General features: G+C 37.5%; 1 protein-coding gene across 7 annotated transcripts in view; it reads right to left on the bottom strand.

The window, feature by feature from the left end:
• Ptprk (protein tyrosine phosphatase receptor type K) overlaps positions 1-22874 on the bottom strand; it is a 573501-nt gene that overhangs the window by 283783 nt on the left and 266844 nt on the right. For all 7 annotated transcript variants that reach the window (XM_008854753.2, XM_008854752.2, XM_008854754.2 and 4 more), the window contains exons 4-5: positions 6032-6113; positions 3925-4040 (exon numbers count right to left, since the gene is read on the bottom strand). In XM_008854753.2, coding sequence (XP_008852975.1) covers positions 3925-4040; positions 6032-6113 — 198 coding nt within the window. The remainder of the gene's footprint in view (positions 1-3924; positions 4041-6031; positions 6114-22874) is intronic.

The raw sequence follows: 22874 nt of genomic DNA, 5'->3' as shown, positions 1-22874 counted from the left end.
TGTAAGTTTCTAGGTTCACAGTTGAATTAATACAGTTATATATTATTGAACTCAGTATAAGCCCTGTAAGACATAAAATTGGATGAGTTTTTAACCTTTAAAAAAGATCTCCATTTCATTTTAGAATATATTGTTCCTTGCAGAAAGACTCATTGTTTTTGCTACTAAAACTGAGATGTTGGCGCTTACATCTCTAATCTAAAATCAAGAGAGAACCAGAAGTTTAGAGGAACCAGCCTTTCATGCCCAAAACGTAAACCACAAAGACACATAAAGTTCACAAAAAAAGAAGCAGACCTAAACTTGAAGCTTTGACTCTCACACAAGAATCAGAAACTACAAAAGAAATTCACATGTCAAAATCACAGAGGAAAAAATAATAACATGAAAACACAAAATAACATATCCCCACCAAATACCAGTAATCCTCTAGAGGAGTACAATGAGAATCCCCTAGAGACAATGCAGGACATGGAACTCAAAAGAACAATGATGAATATGATAAAAGAATTCAGTGAATTTAAAGAACACACAAACAAGGTAATCACAGAGCTGAAGGAAGATAGGGATAAACTTCTGAATGAATTCAGAAAAGAGCTAGAAATATTGAAGAATACTCAGGCTGAAATGAAGAAGGAAGTGAAACTCTCAGTAAGCCAATTAGAAATGACAGGAGAAAGCCTCACCAATAGGATGAACGAAATGGAAAACAGAGTATCAAGATTGGAAGATAAAGTGGATGAACTGGACCACTCAACCAAAGATTATGAAAAATTTAAGAAATCACAAGAATGGAATATTCAGGAATTGAGTTGCACATTTTAACTTTTTTCTACATGTCTAGAATGAAGAACCATCTTGAAAGACACATTACATCATCTGATTATTACAAAATAGATTCATACTTACAAATACTTTGAAAACCACCATGAGTCAAATTTTGATTTATACTCGACTAGTTTAGGCATCTCCTTCAGTGTTTGCTTTTCCTCTCACTTTTCAACCTACCTAAATGGAATGTCATGTCAGGTACTAAAATTTTTATAAATATGAATCACAACCTAGAAACAATAGATAGTGGGTTTATTCCTCAAATACACTTCTGCATTCAAAGCCTGAAAAGGACAAATATGACCAAGATCCTGCAGCAACACTCTTCTTTTAAAACAGAAAATTGGCAGCTGCTATAATTTTTGGTACCTTTGTCTGTATTTAGACAACATTTTATCAATTGAAGCAATACAACATAATCCACATTATTTGGAGAACTCAGGAAGTTGGTCACCATTTATTATTCTACCTGCCCCCTGGTCGGGGTGCAGCTGCTCTATTATTCCATTATTTCTAGGATGGAATGTGGTGACCTTTCATTGAGTTGCATTCATTCTGAGGACGTTTGGCAGATATTTTCAGCACTCGTTCTTACAATGAAAGTTAATTTAAGAGATGATTTTTTTCCATATAAAACTACTAACATAAAAATTTTACATTATTCCATCAAACAAAAGAAGGTTATCAAGGCCATGTTTCAGACCATCAAAAATAATATAAAGCCTAATTTAACATTTTATAACTGGAAAGGATTTTAGTCTCCATCAAACATCTCCTTTTATAGATAAAGGAAATAAAGACCCTGAACAGTTCAGAGAAATCTAAGGCCATCACAATTAACTAGGTTATAGAAGAGGAAGAAATAAGGTTAGAATGAAGAACTAGTCCTCTGACCTCTAGCCTGTTATTCTCCAGCCTAAATAAAAATAACCTAATATCTGTCTCTATAACTTAGCTGATAAGTTCACTGTGGAGCCAGAATGCTTTTTGCTCACTTTTGTTTTTTGTATTTTTTTGCAAAAGATAAGTATGTTTTTAAAGTAATGACCAATTTTTGATAGGCTTATATATAAACAAAGACCAGTCTTTTATGATTGATTGTTATAGATTGACACTACAAAAATGTTCGATTTATTTAAAACCATCCCTAAACTAAATAAGTGGTCTATTTTGACATCTTTCTGATAATTTGAGAGGATAAATTAAGGAAATTTACATGTCCTATTGCAAAAGGTAGAACAATTTTTCAATACATAGGGTGAGTATTTGCACTGCTGGACATCTATACAGTGTCAATGTCACAGCTAGAGCCAAACACACAAATTCACCTTCTGTGGCCGATGAAAAAAGGAGGAAAGGGAGAACAAAGAAAGTTGAGAACTGACAGAGAGTATTTTCTAATATTTCTGTTTGAAAAATGGCAGAAGAAATATTTCAAGAAACCATAATAAAATGAGCCAATCCACAAAATACACAACAACAAATAATGAGCAGCATTTTGACTGCAACTCTCACGGACCAGCACGGTCCAGAAAGTCTTTGTTGCCACAGACAGCTGGTGTCTGTGGATATAAAACCTTTTTTATTTCAATGCCACATTAAATCCTGGAGCATAACACCAGCGGTAGACTACAGAGCCGTTGCTGGTTCCCCAAGAAAAGACTACAGCTCACAGCTCACAGCTCACACCAAATACCAACCAATGCTCCCATTGCAATGAAAAAATAAGAATGAAAAAATAAGTCTGAAATCATTTTTGAAAGCACTTACTTTGACAGACTGAGAGATATAAGAAAATGGGCTTGAAATTTAGTTGATAAGACAGAGTGTGCATTATACAATATGCTTCATGGGACAAACTATAGTTTGAGGATGAGAAATAGGTATAATCAGAGAAAAGAAGGTAGCCTATTCCCTTTTCAAATACGAACCCCAGAGAAGTTATTGTAATAACTGAAAAATCAAATAAATTACTAAAGTAGTGGTATGTAGATTAATATGTAATATAAAGTACATTTGTTGTAACATCGAATTGGAGTGTTGCAGCAATCAGATAATACATATGGCAACCAGCACAGTATTAGACATTATACTTAATTTGCTTTCACTGGTCAAGGATTATAACTCTCACTCCCAATACTTGGAATCTAGTGAGTATCCTTAACACAAAAGTCACTACTCTAAAGGATATAGTAAAACAACCCTGATATCTGTGTTCAAGAAACTAACTTCAATTTCTAATAGTTTATCTTAGAAATGTATTGGTAATCTCAGGAATTTAAAATTCAAAACTAATTAGGCCTCCTTCTTTATTGTGATGCACACAGAAGCAAAAATATTAACAGGGCAGGAGTCTAGCCGGTAAAGTGCTTGCCTCACAAGCTTGAGAAACTAAGTTTGGACAACCAGCACCCAAGAAAAAGCCAAGTGATGTGGCACAGGTCTGTAGCCTCAGCAATGAAGAGCCTGGAGGCAGGTAGAAACCTGGAGCTCACTGGTCAGCCTGCCTAGTGAAAGAGAGCCCCAGGGCCAATGAGAGACCTTGTTTCAAAACAAGGAGAACAATTAAGAAAGATACACAATGTCCACCTCTGGTCTCCAGACACAAGCACACACATGTGCACATGTACCTGCATACATATGTGCATACATACCCACTCAAAGACATACTACACCACACAAACATGAAAAATCATAATAATAAAGGTCCAGAAGGCATTACTTTACAGCCTGCTTTAAACACTCTTCTCAGCAGCCACCTGTCCTAGGTCCAGAGCCTTGGCTGGAGCAACCCTGAGCAGCTCCCGGCACCCAACAACCAAGACATTTACTAAATTCTCTCAAGGCAAAGCATTTCCTTGATCCACAGCTTTCACTGGATCTTTTGAAGTTTAATTACATGTACATTCCTTCAACATTCATGTCAAACCACAATTAATTTGATAAGGATTTACACAGATACAGACAGAGAAAGGCATGGGAGAGAATGAGAGAGAGAGAGAGAGAGAGAGAGAGAGAGAGAGAGAGAGAATACACAGCGGTGACTTTTTATAATCAAGTCAACCCTCTAGCTCAGCTGCTAACGGGCCTTACCTGCAGCCATAACTTGTTATGTACAGCGTCTCGCCCCGTAGCAATGCACTGAAATGTAGCATTCTGCCCTGCATTGACCTCCACATCCCCCAGACGGAGGAAATGAGGAGATTTATCTGTGAAAACAAATAAGGAAATGAATAAATCCATATATTTATTTCCTAAGAATATACATACAATATTTCCACAACACTGTTCTTAATGTGTCTACCTTTGGCCAATGCTAATATGCAGAAGAAATCTGACTTCCTGATGGAAAACGATTTCTTTTTCACTCCCACAATTCTCCCTCTCTTAGTAGCCCTCTTTCCTAGAGTGTGGTTCAGTGCACAGTGAGCATGCAATACTTAAATGGTTACCATGGCACCGTGTGTATAGGTGATGATAAAAACTATGTCAATGTAAGCAAAAAGGCTTAAAAAGGCATATATCAGAGCCTACTGAAGATCATAATGAAAGCATACAAAGATTTCTAAGATGCTGATAGCTACATGGCCAGTGAACTACTGACCTGTAGTTCAGTGATGTAGCTCTTCATGCTTTCATATTTTAAAACCCATTATCAGCCTCTAGTTCTTCAATGAATAAGGGAATATTTTTGTTTCATAAACAAAGATAATTTACTTCTTGTTTCCTTTCAGCCATGAGAAAATTACCACCCCCCCAAATCAGACAAAACAAAGTCATGCCTGTAGTCATGTAGCAGTCACAGGAGTGACTTGACTGTCAAATAGGCATCCTCCACAACTACTTTTTAGATCTGAAGCCCACCACTGTTTACAGTTGAAAGAAAATATAAACAGAAACAGAGAAGCCTCCATGAAATTTTTTAAAACTCTTGAAAAACCAAACTACCCTGAAACTGCTATTGCTCTGCCCAATACATAATTTTCAAATCTCTATTCATGAAAACCTTTCTTTGCCATCTGACATGTGTGAACATGAAGAGTAGATAGAAATAGAGTTCAGTTACCCTATGGGCTGAAAGAACTAAGCCAACTTGAACCCTGAGAGATGTCATTTTGCTATCTTTCAGAGCATATAACTCATGGGATACATAATTCGGTCTTTACCTGGTACATCTCTTACTAGGGTTTTACTTCAGTAAGAGCTCAAGGTAGAGAAATATTACAAGACTTATCAAAGAAGGAACTGTAGTCCATCAGCATCAGGAGAGCTGATGGGAAATGCAAATTCACAGGTCTAATCCCAAACACCTACATCGAAGGAGGACAGCAGCCAGCCTAAGAGTGATTCAGCATACAGGATCCTGGTGAATGTCAGGTGTTTTAACTGCTCAGCAGGGCTCAAGCCTTACCCCAGGCATGTTGGCCCCATGCATAACGGTTACAATGCATTAGAGGTCATTCACCACGGAGGTTTACTGAACAGAACCTGCACTACATGGGCTTTATCACATTTTGCTTCTGGGAAATAATAAAGAAAAGTCTGAATTACTGTCTGTGAGTTCTTTCTGGTCCAATTTAAGGTTTGCAATAATTGTTTCCAATATGTGAGTGGGCAAATATTCAGGCATGAGATCTGAAAACCAATCAATATTCATCTAAGGGTCTCACAAAACTGTGTGTTAATATACCAAGTTTTTGTTTTGCTAGCTTTTTGTCTTATGCTGATTTACCAGATATTTATGATGACATCCTAAAATAGCACTAAACTGGGGGTAAGACGAGTGGATTCATTCCCTTCACTTCACCTCAACCTTAACCTAGCAGAGCAAATACAGCTTTTAATTTTCTCTGTTTCTTGTTTTCTCTATTGTTGAGCTCTGATTTTGCTACTTGTCTTTGTTTTCCTAGAGAATGGCTCTAGACTCAACAAGCCCTGATGAGATTTGCTTTCATGCTTACATTTTGTTCTCACAAATTAAATAAATTAAAAGAATCCAATAATACATGTACTTAGAAGTCTGAAAATTACTAGATTTGAAAATTCTAGAAAACATTTCAGTGTTCTTTCCACAAAGCATGGGAACGTCAACAACAAAAGTGAGAGCCATGACCAGGCGTGAACAATCAATCAGCAGTCATTGCCCATAGAAGACATGTTGAAAGGACACAGAAAAATACAAGTCTTAATCAAAACCTACCACAAGGATAACTCAGTACTTGGATGTCATCAATGGCAATATAACCACTTCTCCCTCCTGAGACTTCAGCTTCAAATATTACCTGTCAAGAAGAAATAGAAAGCATTTACAACAATCACTGTTAAGAAATGTCTATAGAAGAATGAAGATAGCTATAATACTCTAAGAGTAAATTTGATTTTTCATCTACCAAGAATTTTAAAATACATCTTATAATGTAATTTAATTTCTTAAACCTTCTACAAATATACAAAATAAATTTGGGTAGTAGCTATATTATTGAGTTCAAGCAGTTCAAATATGTTTAAGCAGGTGCTATCAAGTATTGTTATACATCAAGTATTGTTAGTTTGTGATAATTTGGCAATAAGGCCAGAAGTACATCCTGTGAACAATTCCAAACTGATAATCCCATTGCCACAGTGAAAACCGATCGTTATCGAGTTTTATTGTGCTATTCAATATCAAAACAAAGAAAAAAGCAAAAAAATAAACTTTATATGATCTTTTAAACTACTGTATACTGTGATTGTTCCAAGAGAAAATATATTTAGCATTCAGCATTTTAAGGTTGTATTTGAATCCTTCATGGAGATACATAGATTATTTTGGGGGTACTGATATTTAAAGTAAGAGTGGAAAACCAAATAAGCATAGTCAAAATATGTGAGATTATCAGGTGAAAGAGGATCTGAAAGGAAAAAACAAACAAACAAAAATCATTGTGTTTTAACAGTCAACATAGACAATGCTGATTCAGTGGATGTGGAGGAATACAGATAATGTCAAAGGTTTCTAGCATGGGCCACCCGGTGACAGATGTGATTGGGACCCTAGCCAGAATTAGTGATACAGATCAATATGCAAACCTGAAGAACGTAACTACCAAGAACATTTCACTATTCACTATTGATTTCTTCTGATACACATGGGGGAAATGCTTAGGATACAACTAGGAAGGCATGAACTAGCAGAGTTGAGTCCAAAGGGAAGATACAGGAGGCAGTAAGCTATCACTTTGAAAGCGAATGCGATGAAGATGGTACAGTGAATTTAATGAAGTGAAGAAGCTACTGGAAATGGAAGCCAAGACTGACAAGGCAGCAAGCAGAAGATTCTACAAAGCTGGACCAAAACCGAACGGCAGAGATACAGAAGAGTCAAGAGGGTCCAGGCCGGTCAGCACAAAAGAATACTGCCAGAAACGGGTAAGTTATAATAAGCATCCCATATCATGTATTTATATATTTAATAAACACAAACTTTGGGAGCAGAGAGCCTTTCCCATACCACCCACTGGTCTCCAGCTACTTTCCCCCCATGTGATAGGAATACTTGCCAATTCTGAAAGCAGACTATGATTCTGGTTTGGCAAATACCGTGGGCCTCTGATAGAAAAGAGTGCAAATAAAGAAGCTTGAGGATATGGGCAAAAGTTAAATACCAACCTGAATATTTGGGAGGCTAAGTTCTAAAAAAGTTGCAGCAGACAGTGGTAATAACTTCAAAGACAGAAAAGTAAGTGGAAAATGAAATTCTGATGTATCACTTGATGTTACTGTCGATTGATAATTCTCTGGCAACCTTGGCCAGAATATTCTTATTTCAGGGGAAGAACAGAAGCCTCATAGAGGAAATTTGACAACATTTATTGAGGACTTATTAGAAAAGCAGAGTCCTAAGCTAGCATCCCCATTCACACTTGCTTCTTTGTCCTTCTGTGATATACACATGTGCACACAAGCTCACTTAATATTCTCTACAGTCATATAAGGTAGCTATAAAATTATTCTCAAAGAGAGTAAGAAGTCAAGGCCTGACAGTCAAAGGGATGAAGCAAGAATACACTGAGGGGCTCTGCCTTCAGGTGATTTCTATTAATGTCATTAAACTACTTGTCAATATAAACTAGTCAATATGAAGACTGAAAAGATTTCATTTAAACAGATTAAAGTCTTAAATTCTTTTAAAAGTCTAAATTTTTAAATATAGTTAATTTTTTAAGAATTAATGTCATTTGAGTTAGGACACCGGTAGACATTATAATGACAGAATGGCATGTCTTTAGCACAAAACCCTTCCCCCATCTTACATTATATTCCTACAGCTACTCAAAAGTCAGTAAAAATAAAGTGAAGCAGGCAGGAAAGTGCAGCCCTTTATTCTGTGTACTCCCATCACAAAATTTCTCCTAGGTTACATTTCACTTCAGTTTTGCCCTTTGTGACTACTGATTTTACTAGAATAAATTGAAGCTGAAAAGGAGAACGTGGTCTCAAAGGGTTTTAAAAAATGCTTCATGAAAGAAAGGCGGCCAATCAACTCGGAAATGGAGGCAGAGGCAGAGGTGTCCACGTATACCTACTTGATTCCCCCCTCACATAAGTGAATTTGGTATGAACACAATTGCCCTGCCGTTTGCTGGACAGGAGAATAAGAGATTAGCAACAAAGGTATAACAGAATCTTAAAACCTCAACGTAGATTGAGGCAGTAGGATGAGAACCCTGGAGTCGAACACAGCTCTCCTGGTCACAGAGATTTGAGATTTAAAATTTCAGATCCATAATGCACATATTCCCTGCATATGATGCAACTTTCAAGATCAAAGTTTATAGAGTGACGTGGAAATGTGCTATTAGTATGATTTTTCAGCATAATGCCCTCTATAGAAGATGGTCATATAATTAAAAATAAGTTTCATTTGCTGAAACAGTGGTTCAAGGAAAGGAAAAGTGTCCAAATAAGAATACCAGTTTCTTTTAATACATTTAATGAATAAACCACACATCCCTGTAATAGCTAATCGCTGTGGCTATTTGAGTTTGTTGTTGTCAGGACTGATTAAATTATTTTAACTTCTTGACTTATCTTACTCAAGACAAGGTTAGGGTTCTTTAACTTCTTTGTCTCGCATAAATGTTAAGTTTAAACAAGATTACTACACCCCTGAGAAAACGCTATTTGTTCATTTAACTTGAGGTTTATTCAGGACAATAAATTTAGGTCTGAAATCAAAAAGAGGCAAAACGGCTGTTTATTAAAAAGAGGTGGGAAAATAGGTTTTCTTTCTGGTGACCTCATTTTCTCTTCCAAGTGTTGTCTCTGCCTCATTAACAAGAGCTCGAGGAAATTTCTGAGATCGGATTCCTTTACTACTAAAGACACAATCAGCTTTACCACTTCAACTGAGCCCTCACCTTGTAAGGCTCTTCTGTCCAGTCAGGGGAAACAAATCTCAGTAGCTTAATTATGTGGAGTTTGCTGGGCTAATGCTCAGGTCAGGGCTAATGCTGAGTGTCAAGTGGTTCACCAGGGCTCCCAGGAAGGAGAGAGCACTAGAAACCATACCAGATGTCAACTTTAACCCATCCAGGGAGGCATCCTGGGAACAGTGCACATGGGCTCTGCCTTTTGTGCTGTTGCTACTTTACTCCATTACCTGAAATACTGAAGGTGATGATTCTAATCAAATTTCTGCCACTCCAGCAACATTCCTGGGTTATTAACTAAATAAATGAAGTTGAATTAAAGTGAAGGAGAAAAAAATGGCAATCTCTACAGACAAGGACAATTTGGTCCTCTGGCACACTGAATTAATGCAGAGGAGACCATTTTAATCATGAGGGTTGACTCTGATGTCAGAGAGTCGAGCTCTAGTTGTTGGTCTGCTGTTGTGTGAAATCCAATGAATTACTAGAAGATGGGGCCATGTAGCTTCCTCTGGACACCTCGGACCTTGCCTACATTGCAGGTTTTACACAGGTCTGTATAAAACAATTAAATGACATATGAAATAACATATATCATGAACTAGATATATCAGGTAGATTGCTTTTAATTTTCTTTCATTAAATCTTAGTGATTAATGTCCAAGCTCCAAAGTCAAATACATATTTAGTTCACCTTCTTTAACTATAACTTCAACTCATATAAACCCAGGTTTGATTCTCAGAACTAACATGGTGGCTAACAACCATCTGTAACTCCAGTTCCAGGAGATCCAACGCTCTCTTCTGACCTCCATGGGCATTACACCACACGGGCGAACTTACATACCTGCAGACAATACATTCACAATGTAAAATAAAAATCATTTAAAAATATACTAATAAAAGAAGTTTCCATAATCTGATCTTAATTTTCTCAGGTATAAGAAATACGTAAAAGAATGCATGGTGTTTAGAAATCATCAGATGAAGCAGAATAGAAAATGGGGAAGAAAACTGAACAGAATGATGTAACAAGTAGGGTCTCAAGTTCCACTGCAGCAGCCAATTGAAGCTCATGCCTACGAATAGTAAATGATCAAAATATATCATGTAGTAGAATTTTTAATATCATTTGTTGAGACTTAAAACCACAAGAAATGGCCAGAATAAAAACAAGCAAAGAATGTATAAAAACTTAAGCAGGGCATGGTGGTACACACCTTTAATCCCCAAACTCCAGAAGCAGAGGCAGGCGGATTGAGAGTTCAAGGCCAGTCTGGTCTACATAATGAGTGCCAGGCCCACTGGGGCTACTGGGAGACCCTCTCTCAAAAAATGTATAGAGAATAATCATGATAAAATCAAATTCTGATATAAATTGATGAATTGGCAAAACAAATAGCTTGATAGGCTAGAGCTAGCTAAGAGGATGCTGGGATATTTCAGTGTGGTGACTACAGTGGAAGAAGCACCGGTGGTAGGAAGCAGAGGCATACATGGAAAGTTAGGATTCATCTGAGAGATTATAGCATCTATTTAACCAAAGCTGGTAGACAGCCAGCAAGCCCGTCTTTGCTCTTTCCCACCTCTAGCACTCTAAGTTTTAGGAGGGTGTGTGGCCAAGTCAAGCTTTATACATTGGTGCCAGAGATTTGAACTCAGGTCCTCATACTTGGGCAGCAAATCCCCTTACCCAATGAGTCATCTGTTCTAGTCCCTGCAAAAATAAATTGTTGATGTTCATCCCCTTTACTAAAACATAAGGTCATGAGGCAGTGATGCGTCATGTTCCCTACATCATGGCTCAACCACAAGAATTCTGTTGAAATCCAGGGATGCATTCCAATATGTTATAGAAAGCAACTATGTAATACCAGTGTATGATAGTTAATAGTTTTGCACCCAAGGGAAACATAGGATTAGGTATTTAGCTCATTTTACTTACAATAAAATTTTGTTGACATAATAAAATGGCACTCCCTTGAGAAAGTTACAGATACTTTTACCAAGCTAATTTAGAAATCATGAAAACCTAATTACTTTCCTTTGAATAGTTAAATAATACTGTAAGGCAGAAATTTCTGATGATAGGCCCCAAAAGATCTTCTATGGAGTATCTTAGTGAAACAGAAAATTCAAGACTCTTAATTTCTTTTTAAATAGGAATGCTCTTTTTCTTTATTTGGATTTTTGGGTTTTGTGATACAGGGTCTCACTATATAGCCCTGGCTGGCCTGGAACTGGTTATGTAGAGTAGGCTGGCTTTGAATTCATGTAGAGATTTGCCTCTTTCTGGATTAAAGGTTTATGCCACCAAGTCCAGTCCATGAATGCTCTTTATTTATTTAGTTTTTTATTTTATTTTTTATTTTTTGGTCTTTTTGAGACAGGGTCTCCCTGTAGCCCCAGCTGTCCTGTAACTCACTATGTAGACCAGGCTGGCCTTGAATTCACAGAGATCCACCTGCCTCTGCCTCCCGAGTACTGGGATTAAAGGTGTGTGCCACTATGCCCAGCCTATGAATGCTCTTTTTAAAAAGAAATTTATTACATTTATATATTTATATGTGTGTTTGTGCAATGTGGGTGAGTCATCTCATCTTTCTAGGGATCAAAATCAAGCCGCCTGCCTTGGGAGCATGTGCCATCTTCCCAGCCCTCAAAGGTGTTCTGTTCCCATCCATAGGTAAAGATGAGCATGTACATGACAGACAACTGATGCCAAAAGTCCAAGCTACCATCAACAGCCTCCATCACCCAGTGTAGGAGCCACAGAGCCACAATCAATTTAGAATTGTATTTTATCAACTAAAGATTAGCAGAAAAGTGTCAGGATAAAAGGGCTTCTGAGTCACAGCAGTGCAAACCTTGCAATTTACCTGCTGACTCATGTAATGGTTTGCTTCTGAGAAGCTAAGTGTGAAAACACCTTAAGGGAAAGACCCAGGATTCTCTAAAACCAAAGAACTTTTTAAAAGATGCACTTATTTTTATGTTGTGCATATGAGTATCTGCGTGTGTGTATGTACGCACACCATGTGCATGCATGGTGTCCAAAGGGGGCCAGAAGAGGGTGTCAGAACCTCTGAAGTTACAGAGAGTTCACAGCTGCCTTGTGAGTGCTGGGAACCAAACCTGGATCTTCTGCAAGAGCAGCCAAAGAGTAATTAGGGAATTCTAATTATATGCCAACTAAATGTGGGGAGCATTTAAGACATGTAATCAAACTCAAATCCATTATTCATCTAAATTCTTTCATATTTCCATTTTCTTCTTCTCACCTCTATGACTTAAAATGCATAAAAATTCAAAATCAGTTATTTTCATTTAAATATATTTAAGATGCCCTTTTCTGAGAAGGACTAGTCCTATCAAACTTCACATCAATATTTCATGTTCTGCAGGGGATGATGTGGGCTTTGGAGACAGTAAAACTAAGGCTGGATACATATCTGGCACTCAGTAGCAACTACTGGATGGATTTACATATTTTTTTATCTTCGTGAACATGGACATATACATGCTCATGTGCCCGCACAGTACTATGTGGGTATCTAACCATCATCTGTCTGTCTATCTACCATATATCTATCTTAATGTGATATAATAGTGCCTGGAATTGATTTTAGAATGCATAATCTAAGTTCAGAATCAGCACCTATACCAGTGAGAGGCTCAGTGGTAAAAGCACTTGCTCCCAAGCCTGACAACCTGAGTTCAGTCCCCAGTACCCATATATAGTGAGAGGAGAGAACTGACTCCTACAAGTGGGCCCTCTGACCTCCACACACCCGCTGTGGCAAGGATACCCCCTGATTGAATGAATAACTAAGTAATAAATAAATAAATAAATGCTTTTTTTTTTTAAAGATCAATTGTTCTTGGACAAAGCACTGAAGTACTCATCTCAAGCACATTAGGTTTTGAAAACACACTGGTTTAGCATGACCAGTTGCCCATGAGATGCGAAAGGCCACTAAAGTAAGTAACAAGTGTTGCTTTATTGGATATGACAAGACTGCAATTGCATGAAAAGCCAACTACAGCATCCATTCAACCCTTTTCAGAGTGGTATTATGTTCTGTCTGATAAACAATAAAACACTTATTAAAGCAATAAAAGTCAAAGTACACCAATGTCCAGGAAACAAGAAAAGTGAAGGCGTACTGAACTGAAAGGAAAAACAATATCTAAGAGAAGTCACCCTAAAGTAAACTGTGTAAAAGAAAAGCAAAGGAAAGAGATTTCAGAAGGTTCCAGAATCCAACAACTATGTGAGCAAAGCAAGCACTGTATGTTCCTATGCTGGAAACATACAGTCACCAAAAGCCTCAAGAAAAGCTATGTGAAAGAACCAACAATATTCATTTTTAGAGCTTCTGTTAAGAGTGTTTCAAGGTCATGACTGCTATTAGTTATTTTGATAATTCTTTTTTCTTTAAATCTTGGACTTACAAAAATTGCCCATGGTCTTTTAAATTTTAATAAATATTGGCATAACTTAATATGGATCCAAAATGTCTGATTTAAATGGAATGTGAAGAAGAGGGATCCAGATGAAATTTCCATCTCTGAAAACAGATGATCCTCAAACCTTAAAAAAAAAAAAAAACTGAATAATACTCATGAAATAAACTCAGGAAGTTTTGGAATTCTCTGCATGCACATTCTCTGTATCATAAAAATGCCTTTGAGGGAAAAAACAAAACAAAACAAAACCTGCTTTCTGCCCAAGGTTTTGGTACATGATCCTTAACAGAATAACTATAATATAATTGAGTAGAGAGACAGAGATCGAGGGAGAGGGAGAGAGACACAGAGAGAGAAAATACACAAGGAGCAGTTTGAGGCAACTCTGAGTGACAGACCTCCATGCATATCCTGGTGTTTACTTGATGGGACCACAGGAAGAGCTGAGTGTAATTGTATGTTTGGAAGGTGTTAGCCCTTGCTTCTCTTTCCTGACCTCCAGAGACTGTTTTATTATAGGCAGTACCTAAGATGCAGCAGATGAAAAATAAGAGAGATACTGCAGGAGATGAGAAAGCTGGAAAAAGTGAGGAAGCACCTCCCACTGAAAGACCAAAACCCACTACCACAAACTGACCACCTGTCTATTTCTCTTTCCTTCAACCCAATTATGACATGTTCTATACAGGATTCTTTTATTGCTTCAATTCAAGGCGTAAGAATGGTGAATGGCTGACATTAGAGACCACAGAACAATTCATTCTAATGGTCTGAATGCTTAGGGGTTTTTCTAGTTCCAGAAAACAGGCAGGCAGAGCCTAAAAACATATTCTAAATGCCTTTAAAAGATGCATTCAAAAGTAAAAATGAAGTGTGATGCACTATCCACCTGTCCATGGCATATCCTAATTTATGTTAGATTGGAGTTTAGCAAAAGAGGGAGAACCAAAAAGGTAAGTAGAAGAGAGTGAAATGGAAGCTTTCTGAAATAATCCAAGACCCAAAAACACCACTAAAAACATTTTCCATCCTCTGGATCTGTCCCTAAGATACATAAGCAAGTAACTTTGACCATAAAAGATTTCGTATAAAAATAAAAATGGGAATGTAAAGGGTAGCAGAAAATTCATCAGCAAAATGTCATTTCTGTATCTTTACTATCATAGCTTCCCCATCTGTGTTATATTTTATAGCTACTTGTCTGAGCCAAAAATAAAAGATGACTGGTTAAAGTTTCTATTTCTATCACCATGACACTGAATTACACTACTATTTTCCCTCACTTCCAGGGATGTACCATTTGTCTTCCTACAATCCACTAGCAGAATCCTTTAAATTTTAGCAGCAACACTCCAATCTTACACGGAGCAGAGAAGTACATCAACTGCACTTGCACAACTATATCTCCAAGAATTCTTTCACACAATCACAATAAGTCAGCTCCTTGCCAAATCTAAGTGACTCTCACAAGCTTCAATTTAGAATCCCACAATGCAATTAAGAAACAAAATGATTACAGCATCTACATGGCAACTTCCAGGCCAGCCAAATCAACATAGTGAGACTTTACCTTAAAACAAATAAAAGTACAAACTGTTTGTAGGATCGTTCTTTTATTTAAATTTTATTTTATGTGTGTGAGTGTTTTGCCTGCATATATGTAAGTACACCATGTGTGGGTAAGGCCCATGGAAACCAGAAGAGTGTGCTGGATCCCCTGGAAAGGGAGTTACAGTTGGCTGTTAGCCACCATGTGAGAGCTGGAAACTGAACCAGCTCTCCAGCCCCAATGTAGTATTGGTCTTAATTCAGGTTTATTTGGGTCTTTTTGTTCTTGGTGGTGGTGTGGGGTTTTTTGGGTGGAGGGGGCAGTTTGTTGATGATTAGATTCAAATGATTCAGTCCAGCAGGAGTACTGCCAAATTGAGTGTGTATCCATTCAAGTCAGAGTGTTGTATCAGGAAGCATATGATGTCAGTTTGTTTCATTACTGGTGATACTAGTTAAGGGTTTCTGTAATGTTTCTGGATTTCCTTTGTAATTGTAATTAATAAATACCTGATGAGAAGATAAAATGAGTAGTCCAATTTATATGTGAGATCATAGTAAAATGTCTATTTATTTACATATGAAATGTATGGGCCATATGTACTTATAAAGAAAAATAAGCTTTTGATAAATTGGATGATTAATTGCACAAATAATACAAATTAATTTCTACAAGTAGACAAAGTCAGTCAGATACTAAACTTAGCCTATCATCACATCACAGATTTAAAAAATTAATAAACAATTCTTTTGTCACAACCACTTGTGAGATCAGCATGGTGGTGCAAATTTGTATCCCCAACACACATAGGAGACAAGACAGGAGGATTACAAGTGTGTGACTCATACCTAGTGAGTTTGTTACAGGCTAGCTGGGGCTATGTAATGAGACGGGACCAGGGGGAGGGGGGCACCAGCTAGAGAAACAGCTCAGCAGTTAAGAACACTGACTGCTCTTGCAGAGGACCTGGGTTCAGTTCCCAATACCCATATGATGGCTAGCAACCATATGTAATTACAGTTCCAGGGGATCTGACACCTTCTTCTGACCTCCATGGGCATTGCACAACATGGGTTCATTTACATACATGCAGGCAGTATACTCATACACACAAAATAAAAATACTTTTTATATCTCTCTATATACATCATTTTATATTATCATATTGGATTAAGAATTTAAATTTTTTAATAGCCTTTCAATCACAAGAAGCTATGGTCATGGTAGGGAGAGATTTTTATGCAAAGTTCATAAAATAATTAGTTTATGTGCTCTTAGTAGAATTTAAAACTAGAAAGACTGAGAACTTTTTCTATTTGATGTGCAAGTCAAATAGTCAAGGGGAGTGTTATCTTTGTAAGGATTGGGCAACTAAAATACAATTACATAATATATAATTTGTGGTGTCTTAAGAGTTTAATGTGAACAAAAATACCATTCAAAATTCAAAGCTCTAAGAAGTAACAAACAATACATTTTACAGTTAAATTCTACAGACGAAACTAATGGGAAATGATGGAAGATATCACAGCTTGAAAAGAAAAATTAGTGAGTACACACCAACGTGCACATACGTATTTACCTTGATTTTTAAAAGAAACTATTTAAGAGTCGGCATACCTTTAATTCCAGCTCTCAGGAAGCAGAGGCAGGCAGATCTCTGTGAGATCCAGGCCAGCCTGGTCTATAGTGAATTCCAGACCAGCTGGGCTACAGGATGACCCTATCTCAAAAACCAAAACCAAAACCAAAACCACAGCCTTTTAAGACTAGGAATCTTGCTAAAACTTTTAAGGTTAAAAAAATTGCTATTATAGATTAAAATAATTTCTCAGTATTATGTTGATTGCTTTTATGTGAAATAAATTCTGACTTTCAATCTTAAAAATAATATAAAGTTAAAAAATTACTATTTGCAATATTCAAGGATACGAAGTTAGTCAATAAGAACAAGAAGGAAGAGCACACAATGTCAACCTTATTTTTGAAGCACACACAGAGCCTATCTGACAATGAGTGAAAATGAGTTATATGAAGCAGGACATATGAGAAATTACAATTTGGGGGGGTGGGGGGCTTAGTCCTGTCTCTTCAATCACAAAAGCCTGAAACTAGGTTTAAATGTGAATCATTGTATAAACAAAAGGAACAGAATAAAATTAAATTTGAAATTTACATGGAGATAATGAATTTGGGGGGTGAAGTAGGGGAGGAAAAAAGGTAATTTTATTGGTAGGATTTAGAAGTGAGGGAAAGTGAGAACGTTATGATAACTAAGTGCTTATTTTAATGAAGTGTTTAAAGAACAGAAACCATGCAAAGTGGCTTAAGGAACCTGAAAAAGACTGCCATTCAAAGGATTCTAGTCTATGAAAATCAAAGGCCTTTTCCAGGGACTTCAGGAGATATTTAGTCCATTTTATTTTTCCATTGATATCATTGGTCTTGACGTAGTAATAAATCATACAGACAGATGCAAAAGCTCTCAAGGCCAAAAGCTCTCAAGTCAGTCCTGGCCCAAGCAGCAGGGATACCTGGGGAAGTCTTAGAAATGCCTGAGTGAAGCCCAGTGATTTGCATTTTTGTCATGCAAATAGCAAAAACCAGGCAGGCTACACCACATCCATCTAGACTCCTGTCCAGAGTTCAAAGAGAAGCTAAGTTAGAAGCTACCACAGTTATGGCTCTAGAGCTGGAAGAACTGCCCTAAGAACCACTCACCATCTTGCTTCTGAACTGTTTTTTATAGGTATGAAAAAATCAATCTGAGGTGAATGGCTTCGTGGGTTTTTTTCATCAGATACCCCACTAAAACAAACACATGAGTCTATATAGAAATATTTATTTTTTGATAGGCCATCTATTTACTCTCCACAAAATTGAAAATGTAAAATTTGATGTAGTAATACTGCATAGGGAGAAAGGCCTCATATTTGATTCCTGTTCCTAAGAGAGACAATGTGGTAGAATAGGCAGACATATTAAGTGATAACTACAGCACAGTTGGTTAAAACAGCTCAGAGAGATAAGACAGAGTTCAGAGGAGGGAGAAAATATGTCCACCTGGAAAAGAAGGAAAGACGGGAGGTGACCTTGCAGCGGTCCTCCATCTAAGAAAACAGGAGTGAACAGAGAGGTTGTATGCACCAGTTTGGAACTTAGGAAAGGGTTGGCAAACTAGGAAAGATTTGGAAAGCAGACAAGGATTGCAAAGGGAAATAATTCGAGGGCATAATTGAAGACATGAGGCAGAGAAAAAAAAAAAGAGGTCATGACACATCAAACAAGGCCCATCTGTGAAAGAATGACAAGGGCAAAAGTCAGAAGCAATAGGCACAAGCAGTGTAGTTAAGAAAAGAGGATCGGGGATGGAGACATTTGTGCAGCACTTTCTGTCCACCTGCAGAGGTCTGCCCTTTCTTCTGATAGTACAGTAATGGTTTTGATGGATTTTACAAATGAGATAATGTGATTGATTTGCACCTGGAAAAGGTCAGCATGGTAACAACAAGGAGATCGAAGCAATGGAGTCTCATTAGCAAAACCTAAACACCAAATAATACAACTACTCATGGCTGAGTGTTGGCCAGCCTGTAAGAAAATACATACTGCACATCTACTATGTGCCACAAAGAAAGAAGACTTAGATTACACTGCTACATCCATCTACACATATGTGATCATATATGTATTATGTGTCAGACTAAGTGTGTGTAGTTTGTTCATGGTTAAATCCAAAATTGATAAAGAAGGTAAGTTCTTAATTCTTTTTTAAAAAATATTTTTATTATTTTTATTTTATATGTACGAGTGTATTGTCTGCATGTATGTGATTGCACTCGTGTTGTGCAATGCTACGGAGGTCAGAAGAGAGCTTCGGATTCCCCTGGAACTGGAGTTAAGGATGGTTCATAGCTGCCATGTGGGTGCTGGGTATCGAACCCAGGTCCTCTGCAAGAGCAGTCAGTGCTCTTCCGCTGAGCCATCTCTCCAGCCCCTAAATTCTTAATTCTTAAGTAACTCATAAAAATCCAGACAGGATTTATTTAAATTTAATCTGAAATTTAAAATGATATTGTAAACTTCCACTTTAAGATTTATAAAACCGCAAGTGAAGTTGGGTAATAAAATGTCCAATTTTCACTCTATTCCCTTCCCTTTAAGTCCAGTCCAGTTCTGACGGACAGGAGAGTGGTAAGACTTCATCTTTCATTTCCTCTCTATTGCATGGCACCTAAAACCCGGCACGATTTACTGAATTAGTGTAATTCAAAGTTCCAACTCTCAAAAATGTAAGGATAGGCTCTATGATTTGTAAACAGACTTAAACAGCTGGCAGATCCAATCAAGGTGGAAAGAAAAATGACACAAATATATTTTATTTAGAAATCAATTAGGACTAAGAAAATTGTTTAAACTGGATAATCTGAGGATTTACAGGGATGGAAGCGACAAGAAATACAATCATTATCTTTATACTTAAAATTGTGTTTATTTTTATTTGCATACATACATTATAAATATGTAAATATAGTGATGATAATAAATATACACTGAGTCATTTTAGTGATGTTCATGGGTCCCTCTATTTAGGGATGCCCATATAGGATTAAATAACATCACGGGGACCTAGTCCCTGGAGAAAATTGATTCTTCCACCTTCAGCATCCACTTTTTCCTGTAGCTCTTTATCTTTCAATTTTATATCTTTAAATAAAACTTTCTTTAAAAAGTACTGTGCTGCGGAGCATAGTGGTGTACGCCTTTAATCCCAGCACTCTGTAGGTAGACACGGGAGCATCACTGTGAGATCAGGGCTAGCCTGGGATGATCTACATAGCAAGTTCCAGGTCAGCTGGGGCTACATAGTGAGACCCTGACTCAAAAAAACAAAAAACATAATAAAAAAAAGAACAACAAAAAAAGCACTATACTATTTTCTTCAATAAGAAAAAAAAGGGCTTATGAAATCACTTAGAATATTTATAATAAAGGTCAATAAATAAATTAAGTAAAATAAAGTAATGAAACCTCCACTTAACTGTTTTAAAAAGTATTATCTTGCCAAGCGTGGTGGTGCACACCTTTAATCCCAGAACTCAGGAGGCAGAGGCAGGTGGATCTCTGTGAGTTCAAGGCCAGCCTGGTCTACATAGTGAGTTCCAGGACAGGTGCAGCTACAGGGAGACCCTGTCTCAAAAAGACGGGGGAAAAAAAGTGGTTTCTCAATGAAACCACAACATTAAACATGCATAGACTAACTGACTAATAACAGTCCTCTGATTCGTCCTAAGATACCCTGCTCATACCAGAGGATAAGTGACAATTAAACCCAAAGCATCTATAAAAGAAGATAAATATGAAATTAAATCTTGGGGGCTGAAGAGATGACTCAGCAGTTAAGAACACTGACTGTTCTTACAGAAGAACTGCGTTCGAATCCCAGTACCCACATGGCAGCTAACAACTGTCCATACCTCCAGTTCCAGGAAATCTGACAGCCTCTTCTGTCCTCCTTGGGCATTGCACAACACAGTGCACTTACCCACACACACAGGCATAACATTTATACACATAAAATAAAAATAGTAAATAAAATATTTTTAAAAATTTAAAAAAATTAAATCTGAGTGTGTCTACTAAGCTTTAGACATATGTACTTGCACATTAGATAGCCATTTATTGAGCATCTAATACGTATGAGACTAACAATAAAAAATTTGACGTCTTTATGAAAAACATTGTACTACAGAGAGTCAATCACAGAAAAATGCACTCTATGGTGATCAAAGCACTATAGAAGCCATAAATAAACAGAGTGATGACCCAAGTCTCTAAGAAGATAAAATACGAGCAAAGATTTGAATGGGAAGAGGAAATGATTCCAGACAGAAGCAATAACAAGCACAAGACTTGATGAGGGGAACGATCTTAGAGCATTGTAAAATAGAGGACAGAATGAGGAAGACAGACAGTGACTGCCAGCCAACCTGGCCTGGAGCTACCCAGAGTCAGATCACCATAAGAAGCTTGGGTTGTGTGCCGAGTCTGTGAAATGACTGAAAGATTTGGGGGAGTAGTTCAAGCCCTAATAACTGATATACATTTTGAGACCAGTCCGCTGCCAGAATAGCTTATCAGAGAGAAGAAGGGAAGTTGGACAAGGCATAGGCTAGCCTGTGCCTGAGGTCAAAGACAGGGGAAGTTTGGACTGTTCCAGTGCTTCTAACAGGCAGCTTGGGACAAACGTACATGGCAGCTCACAGACTGAGGCTCCAATCTATGGGTTAAGTTGTCCCAACATCAGACTCTGTTTACATTTGCAATAATGCTGCCAAGAACACCAACACAGCATGGCACACCAGGGTGGATGCACTGAGTTGTGCGATTCAGTCAGGTCTAGACAACTTGTTGACAGATCCTGGGTGAGAGGAAAGCTCTCCAAGAAGTACCAATTCATTAAAGAAACCAAAACACCATTAACTATGGAGTCCACAAAACATATACCCAGAAGACATTCAGGACAATATCAGTGACCATCTCTGGGGAGAAAGGAGGGTGAGGTTATGGGCTACTATCAGTTCTGGTATATTTCTATAATGATTTCATTATTTCTGACAAGCTTGTAATGCTTTAGTAAATAAAGTGAAAGAGTATGTTCATAAAAACTTGAACTGTCTTTCTTTCCTTCAAAATAAAATAACCCCTTTTCAACTAAATCTTTGGGGATAGAAAGAGAAAGAAAAATGGAATGTTTTCAGAAAGATGGCTCAGTGTGTTTTCAATTTTCATTCATTTATGTGAAAATCATAAATCCTGAGGAACGGATCATAAACTCTCTAACTACATTATTTTCTAGCAGTTGAAGATTTAACTTCCAACCTTTTTCTTTCCTTTAATTCAAGCAAAGTTGAAAAGAAGCAAAGGCATGAGCTTGCTTCTTCAGCATGGAGGAACGAGGTCATAGGATGTCTTTCACTCCACGGGCCACTTGTAGATAAAACGAAGTGGACAACATGGATGTCATTGCACTTAAAAAAGGCTTAAAGTGTATGAAGAATAGGTGTAACAGAGACAGGAAGGAACAATTTCACATTTTCCTTTATTGATATCCATGTTGATTAAAGATAATACTGGTATAATTTAGAAAGCCTTGTTAGGCTTATGGAGTATACTATTATTCTCTGGACTATATATTGGATGACATAGCTTCCAAAAAAAATTTTTTTTATGGCTGAGGAAGTGTCTCAGTAAACTGCCAGCATGAGGACCTGAGTATGAATTTCCAGGACACACACTATGCTGAATGGCCTGCTTCCAACCCCAGTGCCCCATGCTGAGATGGAGATGGAAACAATGGAATCACTAGAAGCCTGTGGGCCACATAGCCTGGAATACACACAGGTAGACAACGAATATTTTATGGCTGAGGAAGTGTCTCAGTAAACTGCCAGCATGAGGACCTGAGTACGAATTTCCAAGACACACACTATGCTGAGTGGCCTGCTTCTAACCCCAGTGCCCCATGCTGAGATGGAGATGGAAACAATGGAATCCCTAGAAGCCTGTGGGCCACATAGCCTGGAATATACAGAGGTAGACAACAACGAATG

The sequence above is a fragment of the Nannospalax galili genome, unplaced genomic scaffold, assembly GCF_000622305.1.
Source record: "Nannospalax galili isolate Female #2095 unplaced genomic scaffold, S.galili_v1.0 scaffold327, whole genome shotgun sequence".
Taxonomy (NCBI): Eukaryota; Metazoa; Chordata; class Mammalia; order Rodentia; family Spalacidae; genus Nannospalax; species Nannospalax galili.
The sequence above is the reverse complement of the archived record's forward strand: the minus strand, read 5'-3'. Positions and strand labels throughout refer to the sequence as shown.